General features: G+C 39.3%; 1 protein-coding gene and 1 long non-coding RNA gene across 2 annotated transcripts in view; one reads left to right on the top strand and one right to left on the bottom strand.

Moving 5' to 3' along the window:
• The window catches only part of LOC125101080 (uncharacterized), a 55,767-nt gene that overhangs the window by 25,763 nt on the left and 11,017 nt on the right, over positions 1–18,987 (top strand). The window contains exon 3 of the long non-coding RNA XR_007127760.1: positions 16,979–17,060. This is a non-coding gene — a long non-coding RNA (uncharacterized LOC125101080). The remainder of the gene's footprint in view (positions 1–16,978; positions 17,061–18,987) is intronic.
• CKMT2 (creatine kinase, mitochondrial 2) overlaps positions 11,828–18,987 on the bottom strand; it is a 30,507-nt gene continuing 23,347 nt past the window's right edge. Inside the window, exons 8-10 of the mRNA XM_047731722.1 lie at positions 18,440–18,574; positions 17,146–17,271; positions 11,828–12,081 (exon numbers count right to left, since the gene is read on the bottom strand). Of these exons, the coding sequence (XP_047587678.1) occupies positions 11,962–12,081; positions 17,146–17,271; positions 18,440–18,574 (381 nt within the window). The 3' untranslated portion in view covers positions 11,828–11,961. The remainder of the gene's footprint in view (positions 12,082–17,145; positions 17,272–18,439; positions 18,575–18,987) is intronic.

Here is an 18,987-nt window from a genome sequence, read left to right as displayed (position 1 = left end):
TACTTGCTTGCTATGACTACTTAGGCTGGAAGATATGGCACCCAACTAGAATTTTAATACTTACAAGTCTCTTTATCTCCTTCAGTATACTCACTTTCACATAAAACATCTTTTATTTTTACCTTTTGTGGCAGAAGTATAACTTGCCACGACTTCTGCTAACAAGATTATATCTATCAAATGTTTGGCAATGCTTGAGGAGAAAGGATATGCTCCTATCCAATTTAGATGCTCTTAAATTATCTGAAAATTGAGGGATAGTCAGGAAAGGATATTTAATGAATATGGAGATTTCAACAAAAATTGAGATGCCAGATTGTTTAGAAATTCATTGTAGAGATGGTTATTAAATGCCTGTCTTTAGTTATGAATACCTTGTTCTTAAAAAGGAAAGTTACAGATGAGTAGTTCCTGATAATACAGTAAAGGTCAAATAGCCTTATATATCAATAGTTTCAAGTGTAGATGAGATAATTAAAGTCTGTGGGCAAACTAATATTCAATGCAGATGTAGTTTGGTTATTGATGAGTGGAATGAATGGCAAAGGTGACAAATGAATTAGGTAAAAACATAACAAGAGAAATATTAACTATACTTCCTGTGCTGTAGATATTCTGTTAGTTCTTCCTGTTAATAGTAATTACGTTGTTTGGGATGCTGTGAAAGAGATTATATTTTTCTTGTGATGGTGTTCCCATTCCTGTACTTTAAAAAAAATCTTTCTGACTTTATTTCATAACTGGAAATTTGTAAGTCTTAATCCACATCACTTATTTCACTGATTCCACACTCACACTCACCTCCCCTCTGGCATACAACAGTTTGTTCTCTGTATTTATCGGTCTGTCTCATTTTTATTCATCTCTCTTTGTCATTCCACATATAAGTGAAATCATATGATACTTGCTTGCTCTCCAACTTGTTAGCAAAATATCCTCTAGATCCAACCTCACTGTTGCAAAGGGCAAGATCTTATTCTTTTTATGGCTGAGTAATATTCCATGTGACCTCTTCTTAATCTGTTCGACCTATCAGTGGACACTTAGATAGTTGCCACAGCATGTCTGTTGTAAATAGTGCTGCAGTATTATCTACATGGGGTGGATATACCTTTGCAAATTTATGTCTTGTTTTCTTTGGGTCAACAGCCAATAGTGGAATTAGTAGATCATATGGTGTTTCTAATTTTTTTTTTTTAAGATTTTATTTATTTATTTGACAGAGGGATCACAAGTAGGCAGAGAGGCAGGCAGAGAGAGAGAGAGGGAGAAGCAGGCTCCCCGCTGAGCAGAGAGCCCAATATGGGGCTCGATCCAGGACCCTGGGATCATGACCCGAGCCGAAGGCAGAGGCTTTAACCCACTGAGCCACCCAGGCACCCCTGGTGTTTCTAATTTTTTTTTTTTTTTAAAGATTTTATTTATTTATTTGACAGAGAGAGATCACAAGTAGAGAGAGAGACAGGCGGAGAGAGAGGAGGGAGCAGGCTTCCTGCTGAGCAGAGAGCCCGATGCGGGACTCGATCCCAGGACCCTGAGATCATGACCTGAGCCGAAGGCAGCAGCTTAACCCACTGAGCCACCCAGGCGCCCCTCTAATTTTTAATATGTTGAGGAAACTCCATATTTTTCCCCAGTGGCTGCACCCATTTACTTTCCCACCTACAATGCATGAAGGCTCCTTTTCCTCAACATCCCCACCGATACTTGTTATTTCTCATCTTTGTGATTCTGGCCTTTCTGATAGTTGTGAGGTGCTATCTCGTTGTTTTGGTGTCCATTTCTTTAACGATAGTGATGTGGAGCATCTTTTCATCTTATTTCAGCTTCTTTGTATGTTTTTCGGGGGAAAATGTGTATTCAGATGTGCTCCCCATCTTTTAATCTGATGATTTGTTATTTCCATGTTGACTTGTATGAGTGCTTTATATATTTGGGAAATGAACACCTTATTGGAAATATCACTTGTAAATATTATCTCTCATTCAGTAGTTTGCCTTTTCATTGTGTTGATGGTTTGTTTCCTTTGCTGTGCAAAAGCTAGTTATTTTGTTCTGTTCCCAGTTTTGTCTGTGGCTTTTTACTTGCCTGATGAGAGCTATCCATAAGTATGTTGCTGAGGCCAATATCCAAGGGTTCAGGTTGGTTTTCTCTTAGAAGTTTATGGTTCCATGCCTCATGTTTAGCTCTTTAATCCATCTTGAGTTTATTTTGGTGTGTAGTATAAGAAAGTGATCCAGCAGGGCACATGGGTTGCTCAGTCATTAGGTGTCTGCCTTCAGCTCAGGTTCTGATCATGGGGTCCTGGGATCGAGCCCCGCATTGGGCTCCCTTCTCCACAGGAAGCTTGCTTCTCCCTCTCTCACTCCCCCTGCTTGTGTTCCCTCTCTCACTGTGTCTCTTTCTATCAGATAAATAAATAATATCTTTAAAAAAAAAAAAGTGGTCAATGGGTTAAACATCTGCCTTCAGCTGAGGTCATAATCTTGGGTCCTGGGATTGGAACCTGTGTTGGACACCATGCTTGGTGGGAAGTCTGCTTTTCCCTCTTCCTCTGCCCCTCCTTCCTGCCTGTGTGCACTCTCTCTCAAATGAGTGAATGGATCTTTAATAAAAAAGTGCTCCAGTCTCGTTCTTTTTTTTTCATGTAGCCATCCAGTTTCCCCAGCACCATTTACTGAAAAGACCGTCTTTCCTCTATTGTATACTCTTGCCTCCTTTGCTGTAGATTGACCAGAGGATCAAGGGTTCATTTCCGAGCTCTCTCTCCTGTTCCGTGAATCTCTGTGCTGGTACCATACTGTTTTGATCACTATAGCCTTGCAGCACATCTTGAAATCTGGGATTGTGATAGCCCCGGCTTTGTTCTTCTCTCGAAAGGTTGCCTTGGCTGTTTGAGGTCCTTTTCAGTTTCGTGGAAATTTGGAGATTATTTATTTTGTTTGGTGGAAAATGCTGGTGCTCTTTTGTAGGGATTGCACTGAATCTGTAGCTTGCTTTGGGCAGTATGGACATTCCAGTGATACTTACTCTTCCAGTTCATGGGCGTGATACATTTTTCCATTTGTTTATGTCCTCTTCAAATTTCTTTCATCAAATTTCTTCTAGTTCTCAGAGGATAGGTCTTTCACCTCCTTGGTTTAATTTATTCATAGGTGGTATTTTCTTTTTGATGCACTTGTGAGTGGAACTGTTTTCTTAGTATCTGTCTCTCTGCTTCCACGTTACTATAATAAAAAACATATTACTTATGTATATAAGTAATAAAATAAATAAAAGTAATAATATAAGTAATAAAATAAAATAAAAATGCACCACATTTCTGTCTACTAATATTGTATCCTGAGACCTTACTGAGTTCATGTATTCTGATAACCTTCTTGACTTTTTATAGGGATTTTTGATGGGAACTCTTGGGTTTTGTATGGTATCATGTCTTCTGCAATAGTGACAGTTTTACTTCCTCCTTTCCACTTTGGATGCCTTCTCTTTCTCTTTTTTCTGAGTGCTGTGGCTATGATGTCTGGTACTATGGTGAATGAAAGTGGTGAGTGGACATGCTTGTCTTCCTGATCTTAGAGGAAAAGCTTTCAGTTTTTCACCTATTGAGTATGTGGTTTGCTCTGAGTTACTCATATAGAGCCTTCATTTTTGTTTCCCCTGAACCCACTTTGGTGAGACTTTGTATCATGAACAGATGTAGTATTTTGTCAGATGCCTTCTCTGCACGTGTTGAGATGATCATATGATTTTTATCCTTCCTCTTACTAATGTGATGTATCCCATTGATTTGTGGATATTGAACCACCTTGTATCCCAGGAATAAATCTCACTTGACCATGATGAATGATCCTTTTCATATATTGTTGAATTTGTTTTGCTCATGTTTGATAGGGGAATATTGCATATGTTCAGAGATACGGACATATGGTTTTTCTTTCTCCTTTGTGTCTTTGGTCTTAGTATCAGGCTAATGCTGGTGTGATAGAAGGAACTTCAAACTTCTCAGGGTATTCCCAGAAACAGAAAGGAAAAGAATAGGTAGTAACTCTTGTGTAATTGTTGTGGTGTAGGTTTAAATCACAGGCTTGCTTTGTTTTTATATCAGTAACCATGTATTTTTTTATTTTTTTATAGTATGTTTTTTTTTTAAATTTTTAAAAAAATAAACATATAACGTATTTTTATCCCCAGGGGCACAGGTCTGTGAATCGCCAGGTTTACACACTTCACAGCACTCACCATAGCACATACCCTCCACAATATCCATAACCCCACCCCCCAAGCCCCCTCCCCCCAGCAACCCTCAGTTTGTTTTGTGAGATTAAGAGTCACTTATGGCTTGTCTCCCTCCCAATCCCATCTTGTTTCATTTATTCTTCTCCTACCCCCTTAACCCCCCCCATGTTGCATCTCCACTTCCTCATATCAGGGAGATCATATGATAGTTGTCTTTCTCTGATTGACTTATTTCACTAAGCATGATACCATCTAGTTCCATCCACGTCGTCGCAAATGGCAAGCTTTCATTTCTTTTGATGGCTGCATAGTATTCCATTGTGTATATATACCACATCTTCTTTATCCATTCATCTGTTGATGGACATCTAGGTTCTTTCCATAGTTTGGCCATTGTGGACATTGCTGCTATAAACATTCGGGTGCATGTGCCCCTTCGGATCACTATGTTTTTATCTTTAGGGTAAATACCCAGTAGTGCAATTGCTGGGTCATAGGGTAGTTCTATTTTCAACATTTTGAGGAACCTCCATGCTGTTTTACTGAGTGGCTGCACCAGCTTGCATTCCACCAATAGTGTAGGAGGGTTCCCCTTTCTCCACATCCTCGCCAGCATCTGTCATTTCCTGACTTGTTAATTTTAGCCATTCTGACTGGTGTGAGGTGATATCTCATTGTGGTTTTGATTTGTATTTCCCTGATGCTGAGTGATATGGAGCACTTTATCATGTGTCTGTTGTCCATCTGGATGTCTTCTTTGCAGAAACGTCTGTTCATGCCCTCTGCCCATTTCTTGATTGGATTATTTGTTCTTTGGGTGTTGAGTTTGATAAGTTCTTTATAGATTTTGGATACTAGCCCCTTTATCTGATACGTCGTTTGCAAATATCTTCTCCCATTCTGTCAGTTGTCTTTTGGTTTTGTTAATTGTTTCCTTTGCTGTGCAAAAGCTTTTGATCCTGATGAAATCCAAATAGTTCATCTTTGCCCTTGCTTCCCTTGTCTTTGGCAATGTTCCTAGGAAGAAGTTGCTGTGGCTGAGGTCGAAGAGGTTGCTACCTGTGGTCTCCTCAAGAATTTTGCTGGATTCCTTTCTCACATTGAGGTCCTTCATCCATTTTGAGTCTATTTTCGTGTGTGGTGTAAAGAAATGGTCCAATTTCATTTTTCTGCATGTGGCTGTCCAATTTTCCCAACACCATTTATTGAAGAGGCTGTCTTTTTTCCATTGGACATTCTTTCCTGCTTTGTCAAAGATTAGTTGACCGTAGAGTTGAGGGTCCATTTCTGGGCTCTCTATTCTGTTCCATTGATCTATGTGCCTGTTTTTGTGCCAGTACCATGCTGTTTTGATGATGACAGCTTTGTAATAGAGCTTGAAGTCTTGAATTGTGATGCCACCAACTTTGGCTTTCTTTTTCAATATTCCTTTGGCTATTCGAGGTCTTTTCCGGTTCCATATAAATTTTAGGATTATTTGTTCCATTTCTTTGAAAAAAATGGATGGTATTTTGATAGGAATTGCATTAAATGTGTAGATTGCTTTAGGTAGCATAGACATTTTCACAATATTTGTTCTTCCAATCCAGGAGCATGGAACATTTTTCCATTTCCTTGTGTCTTCCTCAGTTTCTTTCATGAGTACTTTATAGTTTTCTGAGTATAGATTCTTAGTCTCTTTGGTTAGGTTTATTCCTAGGTATCTTATAGTTTTGGGTGCAATTGTAAATGGGATGGACTCCTTAATTTCTCTTTCTTCTGTCTTGTTGTTGGTGTAGAGAAATGCAACTGATTTCTGTGCATTGATTTTATATCCTGACACTTTACTGAATTCCTGTACAAGTTCTAGCAGTTTTGGAGTGGAGTCTTTTGGGTTTTCCACATATAGTATCATATCATCTGCGAAGAGTGATAGTTTGGCTTCTTCTTTGCCGATTTGGATGCCTTTAATTTCCTTTTGTTGTCTGATTGTTGAGGCTAGGACTTCTAGTACTATGTTGAATAGCAGTGGTGATAATGGACATCCCTGCCGTGTGCCTGACCTTAGCGGAAAAGCTTTCAGTTTTTCTCCATTGAGAATGATATTTGCAGTGGGTTTTTCATAGATGGCTTTGATGATATTGAGCTATGTGCCCTCTATCCCTACACTTTGAAGAGTTTTCATCAGGAAGGGATGCTGTACTTTGTCAAATGCATTTTCAGCATCTATTGAGAGTATCATATGGTTCTTGTTCTTTCTTTTATTAATGTGTTGTATCACATTGATTGATTTGCGGGTGTTGAACCAACCTTGCAGCCCTGGAATAAATCCCACTTGGTCGTGGTGAATAATCCTTTTAATGTACTGTTGAATCCTATTGGCTAGTATTTTGGTGAGAATTTTTGCATCTGTGTTCATCAAGGATATTGGTCTGTAGTTCTCTTTTTTGATGGGATCCTTGTCTGGTTTTGGGATCAAAGTGATGCTGGCCTCATAAAATGAGTTTGGAAGTTTTCCTTCCATTTCTATTTTTTGGAACAATTTCAGGAGAATAGGAAATAGTTCTTCTTTAAATGTTTGGTAGAATTCCCCTGGGAAGCCGTCTGGCTCTGGGCTTTTGTTTGGAGATTTTTGATGACTGTTTCAGTCTCCTTACTGGTTATGGGTCTGTTCAGGTTTTCTATTTCTTCCTGGTTCAGTTTTAGTAGTTTATATGTCTCTAGGAATGCATCCATTTCTTCCAGATTGTCAAATTTGTTGGCATAGAGTGGCTCATAGTATGTTCTTATAATTGTCTGTATTTCTTTGGTGTTCGTTGTGATCTCTCCTCTTTCATTCATGATTTTATTTATTTGGGTCCTTTCTCTTTTCTTTTTGATAAGTCTGGCCAGGGGTTTATCAATCTTATTAATTCTTTCAAAGAACCAGCTCCTAGTTTCATTGATTTGTTCTATTGTTTTTTTGGTTTCTATTTTATTGATTTCTGCTCTGATCTTTATGATTTCTCTTCTCCTGCTGGGTTTAGGGTTTCTTTCTTGTTCTTTCTCCAGTTCCTTTAGGTGTAGGGTTAGGTTGTGTACCTGAGACCTTTCTTGTTTCTTGAGAAAGGCTTGTACTGCTATATATTTTCCTCTCAGGACTGCCTTTGTTGTGTCCCACAGCTTTTGAACCGTTCTGTTTTCATTATCATTTGTTTCCATGAATTTTTTCAACTCTTCTTTAATTTCCTGATTGACCCATTCATTCTTTAGAAGGTGGCTGTTTAGTCTCCATGTATTTGGGTTCTTTCCAAATTTCCTCTTGTGATTGAGTTCTAGCTTCAGAGCGTTGTGGTCTGAAAATATGCAGGGAATGATCCCAATCTTTTGATACCGGTTGAGACCTGATTTAGGACCCAAGATGTGATCTATTCGGAGAATGTTCCATGTGCACTAGAGAAGAATGTGTATTCTGTTGCTTTGGGATGAAATGTTCTGAATATATCTGTGATGTCCATCTGGTCCAGTGTGTCATTTAAGGCCTTTATATCCTTGTTGATCTTTTTGCTTGGAGGATCTGTCCATTTCAATGAGGGGCGTGTTAAAGTCCCCTACTATTATTGTATTATTGTTGATGTGTTTCTTTGATTTTGTTATCTATTGGATTATATAGTTGGCTGCTCCCACGTTAGGGGCATAGATATTTAAAATTGTTAGATCTTCTTGTTGGACAGATCCTTTGAGTATGATATAGTGTCCTTCCTCATCTCTTATTATAGTCATTGGCTTAAAAATCTATTTGATCTGATATAAGGATTGCCACCCCTGCTTTCTTCTGATATCCATTAGCATGGTAAATTGTTTTCCACCCCCTCACTTTAAATCTGGAGGTGTCTTCGGGTCTAAAATGAGTTTCTTGTAGGCAACATATAGATGGGTTTTGTTTTTTTTATCCATTCTGATACCCTGTGTCTTTTGATTGGGGCATTTAGCACATTAACATTCAGGGTAACTATTGAGAGAGATGAATTTAGTGCCATTGTATTGCCTGTAAGGTGACTGTTACTGTATATTGTCTCTGTTCCTTTCTGATCTACTACTTTTAGGCTCTCTCTTTGCTTAGAGGACCCCTTTCAATATTTCCTGTAGAGCTGGTTTGGTGTTTGCAAATTCTTTCAGTTTTTGTTTGTCCTGGAAGCTTTCTATCTCTCCTTCTATTTTCAGTGATAGCCTAGCTGGATATAGTATTCTTGGCTGCATGTTTTTCTCATTTAGTGCTCTGAATATATCATGCCAGCTCTTTCTGGCCTGCCAGGTCTCTGTAGATAAGTCTGCTGCCAATCTAATATTTTTACCATTGTATGTTACAGACTTCTTATCCCGAGCTGCTTTCAGGATTTTCTCTTTGTCACTAAGACTTGTGAATTTTACTATTAGGTGACAGGGTATGGACCTATTCTTGTTGATTTTGAGGGGGGGGTTCTCTGCACCTCCTGGATTTTGATGCTTGTTCCCTTTGCCATATTAGGGAAATTCTCTCCAATATACCTTCTGCTCCCCTCTCTCTTTCTTCTTCTTCTGGAATCCCAAGTATTCTAATGTTGTTCCGTCTTATGGTTTCACTTATCTCTCGAATTCTCCCCTCATGGTCCAGTAGCTGTTTGTCCCTCTTTTGCTCAGCTTCTTTATTCTCTGTCATTTGGTCTTCTATATCATTAATTCTTTCTTCTGCCTCATTTATCCTAGCAGTGAGAGCCTCCATTTTTGATTGCACCTCATTAATAGCTTTTTTTATTTCAACTTGATTAGATTTTAGTTCTTTTATTTCTCCAGAAAGGGCTTTTATATCTCCCGAGAGGGTTTCTCTAATATCTTCCATGCCTTTTTCAAGCCTGGCTAGAACCTTGAGAATTGTCATTCTGAACTCTAGATCTGACATATTACCAATGTCTGTATTGATTAGGTCCCTAGCCTTCGGTACTGCTTCTTGTTCTTTTTTTTGTGAATTTTTCCGCCTTGTCATTTTGTCCAGATAAGAGTATATGAAGGAGCAAGTAAAATACTAAAAGGGTGGCAAAGACCCCAGGAAAATACGCTTTAACCAAATCAGAAGAGACCCCAAATCGTGGGGGGGAGAAGGGAATAAAAAGAGGTTCAGGAAAAGAAAAAAAGAAAACAAATAAAAAATATAAAAAAGAAAAAAACATATATATATTAGATAAACTATTTTAAAAATGCCAAAAAAGAAAAGGGTAAAAGTTAAAAATTTAGAAGAAGAAGAAAAAAAAAATTAACTGCAAGACTAAAGAATCATGGGGAGAAAGCCATGAGTTCCGTGCTTTGCTTTTTCCTCCTCTGGAATTTTGCTGCTCTCCTTGGTATTGAACCTGCACTCCTTGGTATTGAACCTGCACTCCTTGGTAGGTGAACTTGGTCCTGGCTGGATTTCTTGTTGTTCTTCTGGGGGAAGGGCCTGTTGTAGTGATTCTCAAGTGTATGAGACAAAAATTTGATGTTAGGGTGGGAGAAGGTCTAAAGAAACTGTGTCTAGAGTTGGAAGTCCATGGACTTAGGCTGAGAGATGGGTCTGCAGAGCTGAATGGCTCCTGGAAGTCACTGAGGACTCCTAGTCCCCTTCCTGCAAGTTCTGTGAGTTCCCGCGAGACTCAGTATCCATGTATTTTTATGCCACTTGCTTGCTTTTCAGCATTTTTTTGAAAAAAAAAAAAAAAAGTTGGCAAATGCTGTAGGCATTTGCTTTCATTTACCTCTTATCTCCTAAGACCTTTCAGAAGAGGGACTGTCCAGGTCTGTCCTAAAGCATAGTTTCAAGGGATATTCAGAGATCAGTTGTCATAACATGACTGTGGTGGTTCTTATCTTTTTATGACTTCTTTCACAAACCCCTTACATAGTACATAAAATGTGATGAGCATTTGTAAATGTACTTTCTAGTTATCAATGTTTTGCTTCCAACAGCCCTATGACATAGTCATTATCACTGTGATCCTTATATACAAAAGGAAGTGAGGAACATAGAGGCTAAATAATTTAATGGAATATGGTGGGACAGTTGGGACTTGTTCCAGGAAATGTGCCTGTAGAGTCGACATGCTTGGCCACAACACCAATGTTATCTACCCTCTATCCATTTGTCCCTAGAATGCCAGTTACTGGATGAGGTTCTGATCTCTCATCTCTCTACAGGCCTTGATTGGCAAACAGTTGTCCACCCCATCTATTTAACAGATCTTCCATTATACTGACTGCAGTTTCCTTGTCTGAATTTGTACCACACATCAGTGTGCCATTCAGAAATTAATGTGGTGCCTATCAGCACTAGCCTGAGTACATTCTCTTTTATTTCATTTTTTTCTTACTATAGCAGGATCGAAGAAGGCAAATGTGTAAATTAAAGCAGTATTTCATTTTTACCCTAGCACCCACAGTGCTCACTTACAGAACGCCAAACTTGATCTCATTCCTGTTATTGAAGCTAACAATTCTTTTTTTTTTTTAAGATTTTATTTATCAGAGAGAGAGAGGGAGAGAGAGCAAGCACAGGCAGACAGAATGGAAGGCAGAGGCAGAGGGAGAAGCAGGCTCCCTGATGAGCAAGGAGCCCGATGTGGGACTCAATCCCAGGACGCTGGGATCATGACCTGAGCCGAAGGCAGCTGCTGAACCAACTGAGCCACCCAGGCGTCCCGAAGCTAACAATTCTTTATGTTGTACAGTTTCATAACTTGCCACAGCATTCTCCCTAACTCTTCGGTCATGCCCTTTCATGTTCCAGACATCACACGATGGTTGTAAAAGCATAACAAGATTAGATAGAAGGACATGCATGCTGAGGGAAAAATTCAGCTTCTGAATTATACTAAACACATATTCAGTATTAGACCTCCAATTGTGGTGTTCTCTTGAGAGTAAATTTACAAACATACAATTTCAGACCATATCTAACTAATAATCTTGACCATATTTAACTCCTAATCTTTGCAACACCCAGTTTAGGAAGCCAACCCACAATCAAACTTAGCTGCTGAGAGATTTGACTTTGTCAGTGACTGCCATCTTCACTAATTTTTTTTAACCCTTCTTCCAACTCATGACCAACCAAAGAAAGCCAAATACTCTTCTCAAAACATTTCCATCGGTTACCTCATTTTGAGTTATTCTGCCTTCAGTTTATCCACACCAACAACCCCAATCAGTTATACCTGAAACTCCTGTTTGTCACCAGAGTGCTTTCGTATGCTTATATTTGAGTTTCTGACAAAGGTGATAGCGGCTGACTCCCTTTCTGTATCTATCCCTGATTAAGTAGCCTCTGTTTGCCATTTGTATAGTTGTATTTATTTCCAGACCCTCAAGACAAATCAATCTCCTCCTGTTCTAGTTGCCAGAAACCTGATTGGAAAATGAGGGACTAATACACCAGTGTTGTCCATAAAGTTTTGTTACGGTGTTGATAGTATAGCATCTAGATGATTGGAGGGTTTTTAGGTTTGTGTGTAAGTGGTCTTAGAAATATGTTTTATCATTGCCTTACCAGATTTTCGCCTGCTGCTACTTCTAATTTGATGTATTTGCCCTTCTGAGTAGGATTTTTAAAAATCACGAAAACTAAGGATATTAAGGAGAGTTTTATTTTAAAGATAGGACATACAATTTTACATTTTTTTATAAAAACTCTCAGAGTAAAAATTTATGTCTGTCATACCAGCAGACAGATTATTTATAGTTTGGAGAACAAAAAGTTCACTTCCTAACAAACTGAGGCAGAGGTGGTGGGACCTTAATATCTTGGCCTCTCTCCAGCTTCTTTTCACAATCCACGAGGTAATTGACTCCATCGATGACTATCTGAACAAGCTCAACCTTTGATAGTGAAAAAGAAGAATGATTAATGGGCATAGAGGACACATACAAGGCATTAATCAATAATACTGGGAGAAGTAAGAAATTGTCCTGTTAGGTGGACTTTATAACAATTTCTTCTTTGTTAGTATTTCTCTCAAGTGTTGTGGAGGTTTTTTTGGTTTTTTTAGATTTACTGTTTTGAGAATTTTTTAAATATATGAAAGCCATTAGTGTGCATCTCGACATTCCCACCCCCCACCCCCAGTCAGTTTCTGCTATAAGTTTATCCAAAAGTAAAATTACAGAGGTGTCTAGGTGGCTCAGTCAGTTGAGTGTCTCCCTTTGGCTCAGGTCATGGAATCTAGTTCTGTGTCAGGCTCCCTGCTCTGTAGGGAGTCTGCTTATGTCTTTCCCTTTGCCCCTACCCCTGCTTGCACACTCTAATAAATCTTAAAAAAAAAAATAAGTAAAATTACCATGACACCTTTGTTTTGTTCTTTGACCTGGATCTCTCTTTAAGATCTACCACTAAGCTATCTGAGCATGATAGCTTAGATAGTATCTGAACTATATTTAAACAGTGGCTAGCTTTCCAAGAAATTGTTTAAAACCAAATGTTTGGGTGCAATTAAATCATGTTTTCACTGTACCAGGCAAGTTTGCTACTTAAAGGAAACTCTGAATTATATTAGGATAAACCTTTAAAAATTCCTGCTTTAAAAAAAACAAACTTTAATAAAAACCAGTATTTGTAAATCAGAGCACATCTACCTAGGATTTTTTTCCTTGGGATCCTTTTTCTACAGTTGCAATGCTTCTGAAGAGATGCAAACTAAGATAGTAAGCAATGACTTAATTTCCAACTGCATTAAAATGCTTAATAATAACTCAATAATGAATAGCAAGGATGGAAGGGGTTGTTACTTGTTACAGCTGAACATACCTTAGGCAGGATTGAGTCCAGTTCTCCTCCCCACTTTTCATGCTTAAAGAAACTGAGGCCCCGAGAGAGGATTGGGTCAGAAAGCTAGTCATCACTAATCAAAGAAACACATAGTTCTTACTTATCCACTTTGACCTGTCCTGCCGTTCATAATGGTGTAGTGAGATGGTTCTCTCATTCACTGTCAAAGGGACTCCATCTTTTTTACTTTTTTATATATTTTTTTTATTTGACAGAGGGAGAGATCACATGTAGGCAGAGAGGCAGGCAGAGAGAGAGAGGAGGAAGTAGGATCCCTGCCGAGCAGAGAGCCCGATGTGGGGCTCGATCCCAGGACCCCGGGATCATAACCTGAGCTGAAGGTAGAGGCTTTAACCCACTGAGCCACCCAGGAACCCCAAAGGGACTCTATCTTAATATAAATCTTCTGGTAAGTAATTTGGTCCTAAGTAAGGTCCCCCTATCTTTAACTCATGAATTCTCTTCCTAACTAAATAATCAGAGTTGTGATTAAAGTATAGAGATGGTTACAGAATTATGTACAGATACAAATATCAACAAATCAGATATTAAATAATGAGTATCTTTACTATGCTGTCATTAAAAATTAGGTTTTTAAAGAATACTTAATATTGTAAAAATAAGCTCATGATAGAATACACTGGAAAAATATGATTATAGGCTTTTTGTTTGTTTTTTGAAGAGGTATTTGAGTAATTGTAAAAATGGAGAGCATGCCTTCTGCTTGAAGAGTCCCAGGGCAGTCCCAGCACCGAGTGCTCTGGGAGCCCCCCACCCCCACCCATGCCAGCCACAGCTGCAACCATCCTGTCACCAGGTACACACAGTCTACACATGTGCATACACACCATACCTAAGACCATTCTTTCAATGTTAGGAGAAGTAGCTCTTCTGCCCAATTCATAGAAATAAAGAAAGTCACCAAAATCAGGAGACAGGAATATGCTCCAAACAAAAGAGTAAGATAAAGAACTGAACTAAACACTTTTATTCAGCATAGTACTGGATGTCCTAGTCACAGCAATCAGACAAGGAAAAAAAAAAAAGCCTCCAAATTGGTAGGGAAGAAGTAAAACTCAGTAAAGTTTCAGGATACAATAATATACAGAAATCTGGTGCATTTTTATATAGTAACGTGGAAGCAGAGAGACAGATACTAAGAAAACAGTTCCACTCACAAGTGCACCAAAAAGAAAACATCACCTACAAATAAATTTAACCAAGGAGGTGAAAGACCCTCTGAGAACTAGAAGTCACTGATGAAAGAAATTTGAAGAGGACATAAATGGAAAAATGTACCATACCCATGGACTGGAAGAGTAAGTATCACTGGAATGTCCATACTGCTCAAAGCAAGCTACAGATTCAGTGCAATCCCTACAAAAGAGCACCAGCATTTTCCACCAAACTAAAATAATCTCCAAATTTCCATGAAACCGAAAAGGACCTCAAACAGCCAAGGCAACCTTTTCAGAGAAGAACAAAGCCGGGGCTATCACAATCCCAGATTTCAAGATGTGCTGCAAGGCTATAGTGATTAAAACAGTATGGTACCAGCACAGAGATTCACGGAACAGGAGAGAGAGCTCGGAAATGAACCCTTGATCCTCTGGTCAATCTACAGCAAAGGAGGCAAGAGTATACAATAGAGGAAAGACGGTCTTTTCAGTAAATGGTGCTGGGGAAACTGGATGGCTACATGAAAAGAATGAGCCTGGACCCCTTTGTTATAACTCAAGATGGATTAAAGAGCTACATGTGAGGCATGGAACCAAAAAACTCAGAAACAAGTAAACCCTTGGATACTGACTGGCCTTAGCCATATACTTATGGATAGCTCTCCTCTGGCAAGTAAAACAAGAACAGTAACATACCATTAGGACTATGCCAAAATAATGAAACAACATAGCATCTGATTATAACATGGGCAAAGCTCCTGAATAGACATTTTCTTCAACAAGGGATACAGATGGCCACCAGACATGAGAAGCTGCTCCGCATCACTATGAGCAGGGAAATGCAAACCAAACCCACAAGATACACCATGCACCTGTCAGAATGGCCAGTATCACAAGGACAAGATATAACAGATGTTGGTGAGGATTCTGAGGAAGAGGAGCCCTTATGTGCTGCTGAAGGCAATGTAAACTAGTGCACCACTGTGGGAAATAGTAGGGAGTTTCCTCATAAAATTAAAAAGAATTACCATACAATCCAGTAATTTCATTACTGGTATTTACTGAAAGAAAACAAAAAACACTATTTGAAAAGTTATATCCACCCCTACGTTTTTTGCAGCATTATTTATAATAGCCAAGATGAAGTGTCCATCAATAGATGAACAGATAAAGATGTGACATGTGTGTATACGCAGACCCACAGATCTACGGTGGAATATCACTCAGCCATAAAAAGGATTGAGATGTTGCCATTTGTGACAACATAGATAGACCTCTATAGAGGGTATTATAAGTGAAAGACAAATACTGTAGGATTTCACTTATATGTAGTCTAAAAAAACAAACAGAAACCGGACCATAGATACAGAGAACAAACTATTGGATGCCAGATTCAACACTGGGTGAAGGGCAGCGGGAGGTACAGGCTTCCAGTACGGAATGAAGACGTGACAAGGATGAAAGGGAATATAGTCACTGTTACTGTGATAGCACTATATGGTGACCAATGACATCTACATTTGTGGTGAGGACAGCATAGCACAGGGGGTTGTCAAATCAGCCTCAGCCAGAGCAGAGCTTATGACTGACCTAATACATTAAAGAGAATCACTGTTTTCCTGAATAACAAAGAGCTGTGAACTCATGAATAAATCTGTTCCTGTGAATAAAACGATGTAAAATGTAACTTTTACATAACAAAACAATCATTTAAAACATGGAAGGCTATACAGAATAATGCTTACAGTGCTTTTCTTAGGATTAAGTTAAATAAGTAGTGTTATTTTTTAATACTACAGCATTTTTCTAGCTTTTATAATGTCATCTATTAACTTAGGCTTTAGAAAAAAAATTTAAGTGATGACTGCCTTGCTTTCCAGTAATAAAAATTTGGTTAACAATAGAAGCAGACAGGCTTAGGCTCCAGATCTTCTTTATTCACTACACCACATATTACTCAGTAAACTTCAGAAATTGTATTTAGAGCTACTTCTTCCTCAAGTACTTTACCAGAGGTGGAAGCCCACAAGCTGACTTGAGTGTTTCCTCTTTCCCTTTTCTCAGTGTAATGGTGCCTATTGGATACACCCAAAGGCAGTGAGATATTTGAAAGCTAACAAGGAAGAAGAAAGAGCATCAATAATGCAGAGATTTAATAACCAGCCAGTGAGTTACTAGGATTTGTACGGTATAAGAGGAAGAGGCTTTTAAATTAATAATGGGCATAGTACATTCCGTAGGAGCATGCGCAGATAAACAGGTGTGACATATGGGGTCAGTGCTTGCTTAGGATGCAGCTGCGTGTTCCTTAAGGGGGGGGGGGGCTCTTCGTGCTCTGCCTCCTGCCTCACTCCAGGCCTACCTCGAGCTTATGAATGCCGTTCCTCCTATGTGTTCACAGAACCCTAAAGATTATTTCATGAGCACAGTCTGTTATATACCTCGTACATACATATGTGCTATATTTAGCTTGAAAAAAATACGATTTTATAAACTACCAAGTGTCTAAAAATGAAGCATGTGGCCTTCCCCAAAGGAAATTCAGAATCAAGAGAAATTTCCACTATTTTGCCACCCTCAGAGAGCACACACGTTCTCTGACATCACAGTGATAAAATGCTGCTGTCCTTTGGCGTAAGAGCTCCCATCTTTGAAAGATGGCTGAAATACCTCTCAGGGGCCAGGTGCTGACAATAGTCCCACCATGAACTCCTTTACTTGCCTGTATATTCTCAGCTTACCTTGTGCTTGCTTTTATGCAGTTATTTCCCAGGGAGGATTAGTACTACAGAATGAAACATGAACTGGACGCAGGACTCGGGGGGGAAGAGGAGGTCTTGACTTTTGTGAATAAGGTGAGGCTGTATAGGCTACCTCTCTATTCCCTTTTTCTCTTAGGCTAGTTTGGTCAGCTCATGTTTGGAAAGTGAGAGCTGTTACCTCTGATCGACCAATTCGATCTATGTTGGAAATATCATACACGTCCGCCACCGCTGCCGTGTCCACACCACCTGTGCCACGCTTCTGGAGTCTCAGGTTTTCCAGGATCTTAGAGAAGCGTGGATCCTGGGACAAGAGATAGTGCTTAGTGTCATAAGAAGCAAAACTGATTCACCATCATTGGCACATGGACTTAGTAAGAGGTATAATGAGAGATAGTAACTGTTAATATTAAGCATATACTTACTGTGTACCACGGCACTATGCTAGAACTTTTAAACCTTACAACAACCTCGTGAAGTAGGTACTACTTTCATTCTCATTTCACAGATGAGGAAACTGAGGCTCGGAGGACTATAACTGATGAGGGTCACACAGCTCGAAGGTAGCAGAGCTGTTTTTAACTTCTATATGATTTTTGCCATTTGGATGCCAGCTTTGGTGAGTTGATTATTCATCTGTATAATAGTTTCACTGATAGAATTAAAATCATGAAGTCAAATGACATCAAATCATTTTCTTAACATTGGAATAATTCTTAAATTTGTTTTTGGTAGGAAGCATATTTTCTAAGATGGTTTTCAAGTATTTGATTGGCTTGTGCTGTTGCAAAAAGTGCTGGATGCCTACCAGAATGCTTTTTCCTCCTCCTCTACAGATGGAGCTGAGAAGGTGACCACTGGCTACATTCTTGCAAACAGAATGAACTTAAGTAATGCGTGCACTTCCAGGCCCAGGCTTTCAATCTTTACATGGTGGCACCTGTATCCTCTCTCCCCTTCCCACAAGCTGCAACGTGGGGCCTGGCGATGACCATGGTAAGAGGACGGTGCCCTAAGGCCATGTTCTTCCCGGTGCAGTTCCCTGACCAGCAGCATCAAGTCACCTGGAAATTTGTTAAAAATGCAGTCTTTTCAGGCAGGCAATCTGTTTTGATAAGCCTCCAGGCAATTTTGATGCAGGCCCACGTGGGAGAATCCCCTCCGCTAGGAGAGACAGAGACAGAAGGAACTCCCAGGAGCAGGGTAGAGCAGCCCACCTGTCCATCCTGACTTGTAGTGAGGAGAATTTAAACTTGTTACTCTTGAAGCCACACCTCTTTCTTACAGCCCTTAATCTCTTATCCTCACTAATACAAGTGTCTTTAGAAGCAAACTTAACCCCTTATTTCCTATTGTAAGTGCAAAAAGTAAGGAAGGCTTACAGAATGGTGGCGATTTCTCCCGCCACAAAGAAGTCACATATGAGCTTATCCTGGTGGAACTCAAAAGGACTGTTGACTACGTAACATTACCTTGCTGAGCTTTGGGATCCTAACGTGGACACCAGCCCTTAATCCTGTGCCAAGGTTCGAAGGGCAGGTCAGAATATATCCTAGTCGCTCATTCCACATGAACTCCCAGCCTCGCGCTTGGATTAAGCGTTCCACCTACAGCAGTGAACAAATGGAGTTCTTAAGTATCCATTTACTTGGTACATTTGCAACACCAGGGAGAGACATGTGTATTGTATGTTTGCCATGAGTGAAAATCAGGCAAATTTTTATTATTTCCTTAATGGAAAGGGATACTTCTATCCAAATATTAAAATGAGTCAATTAAATTAGATGAAACATGTACAGCACTGAATGCAGTACCTAGCACGTCCTAAATATTCAATGAATGTCCGTTGCTCCTATTTTTCATGTGAGAATAATAGGAGAATATAGGAATTCTCAGCAGATAAGGCTGTGGTCAGGTTACTTAGGAACATAGTTACATCCTGTACTGTCTCTATGCTTAGAATCACCAAGAGCACTGTTAAGGAAACTGGAACATAAGTAATGATCCACAGACTTCCCTG

Source organism: Lutra lutra, chromosome 5 (assembly GCF_902655055.1).
Source record: "Lutra lutra chromosome 5, mLutLut1.2, whole genome shotgun sequence".
NCBI lineage: Eukaryota > Metazoa > Chordata > Mammalia > Carnivora > Mustelidae > Lutra > Lutra lutra.
The sequence above is the reverse complement of the archived record's forward strand: the minus strand, read 5'-3'. Positions and strand labels throughout refer to the sequence as shown.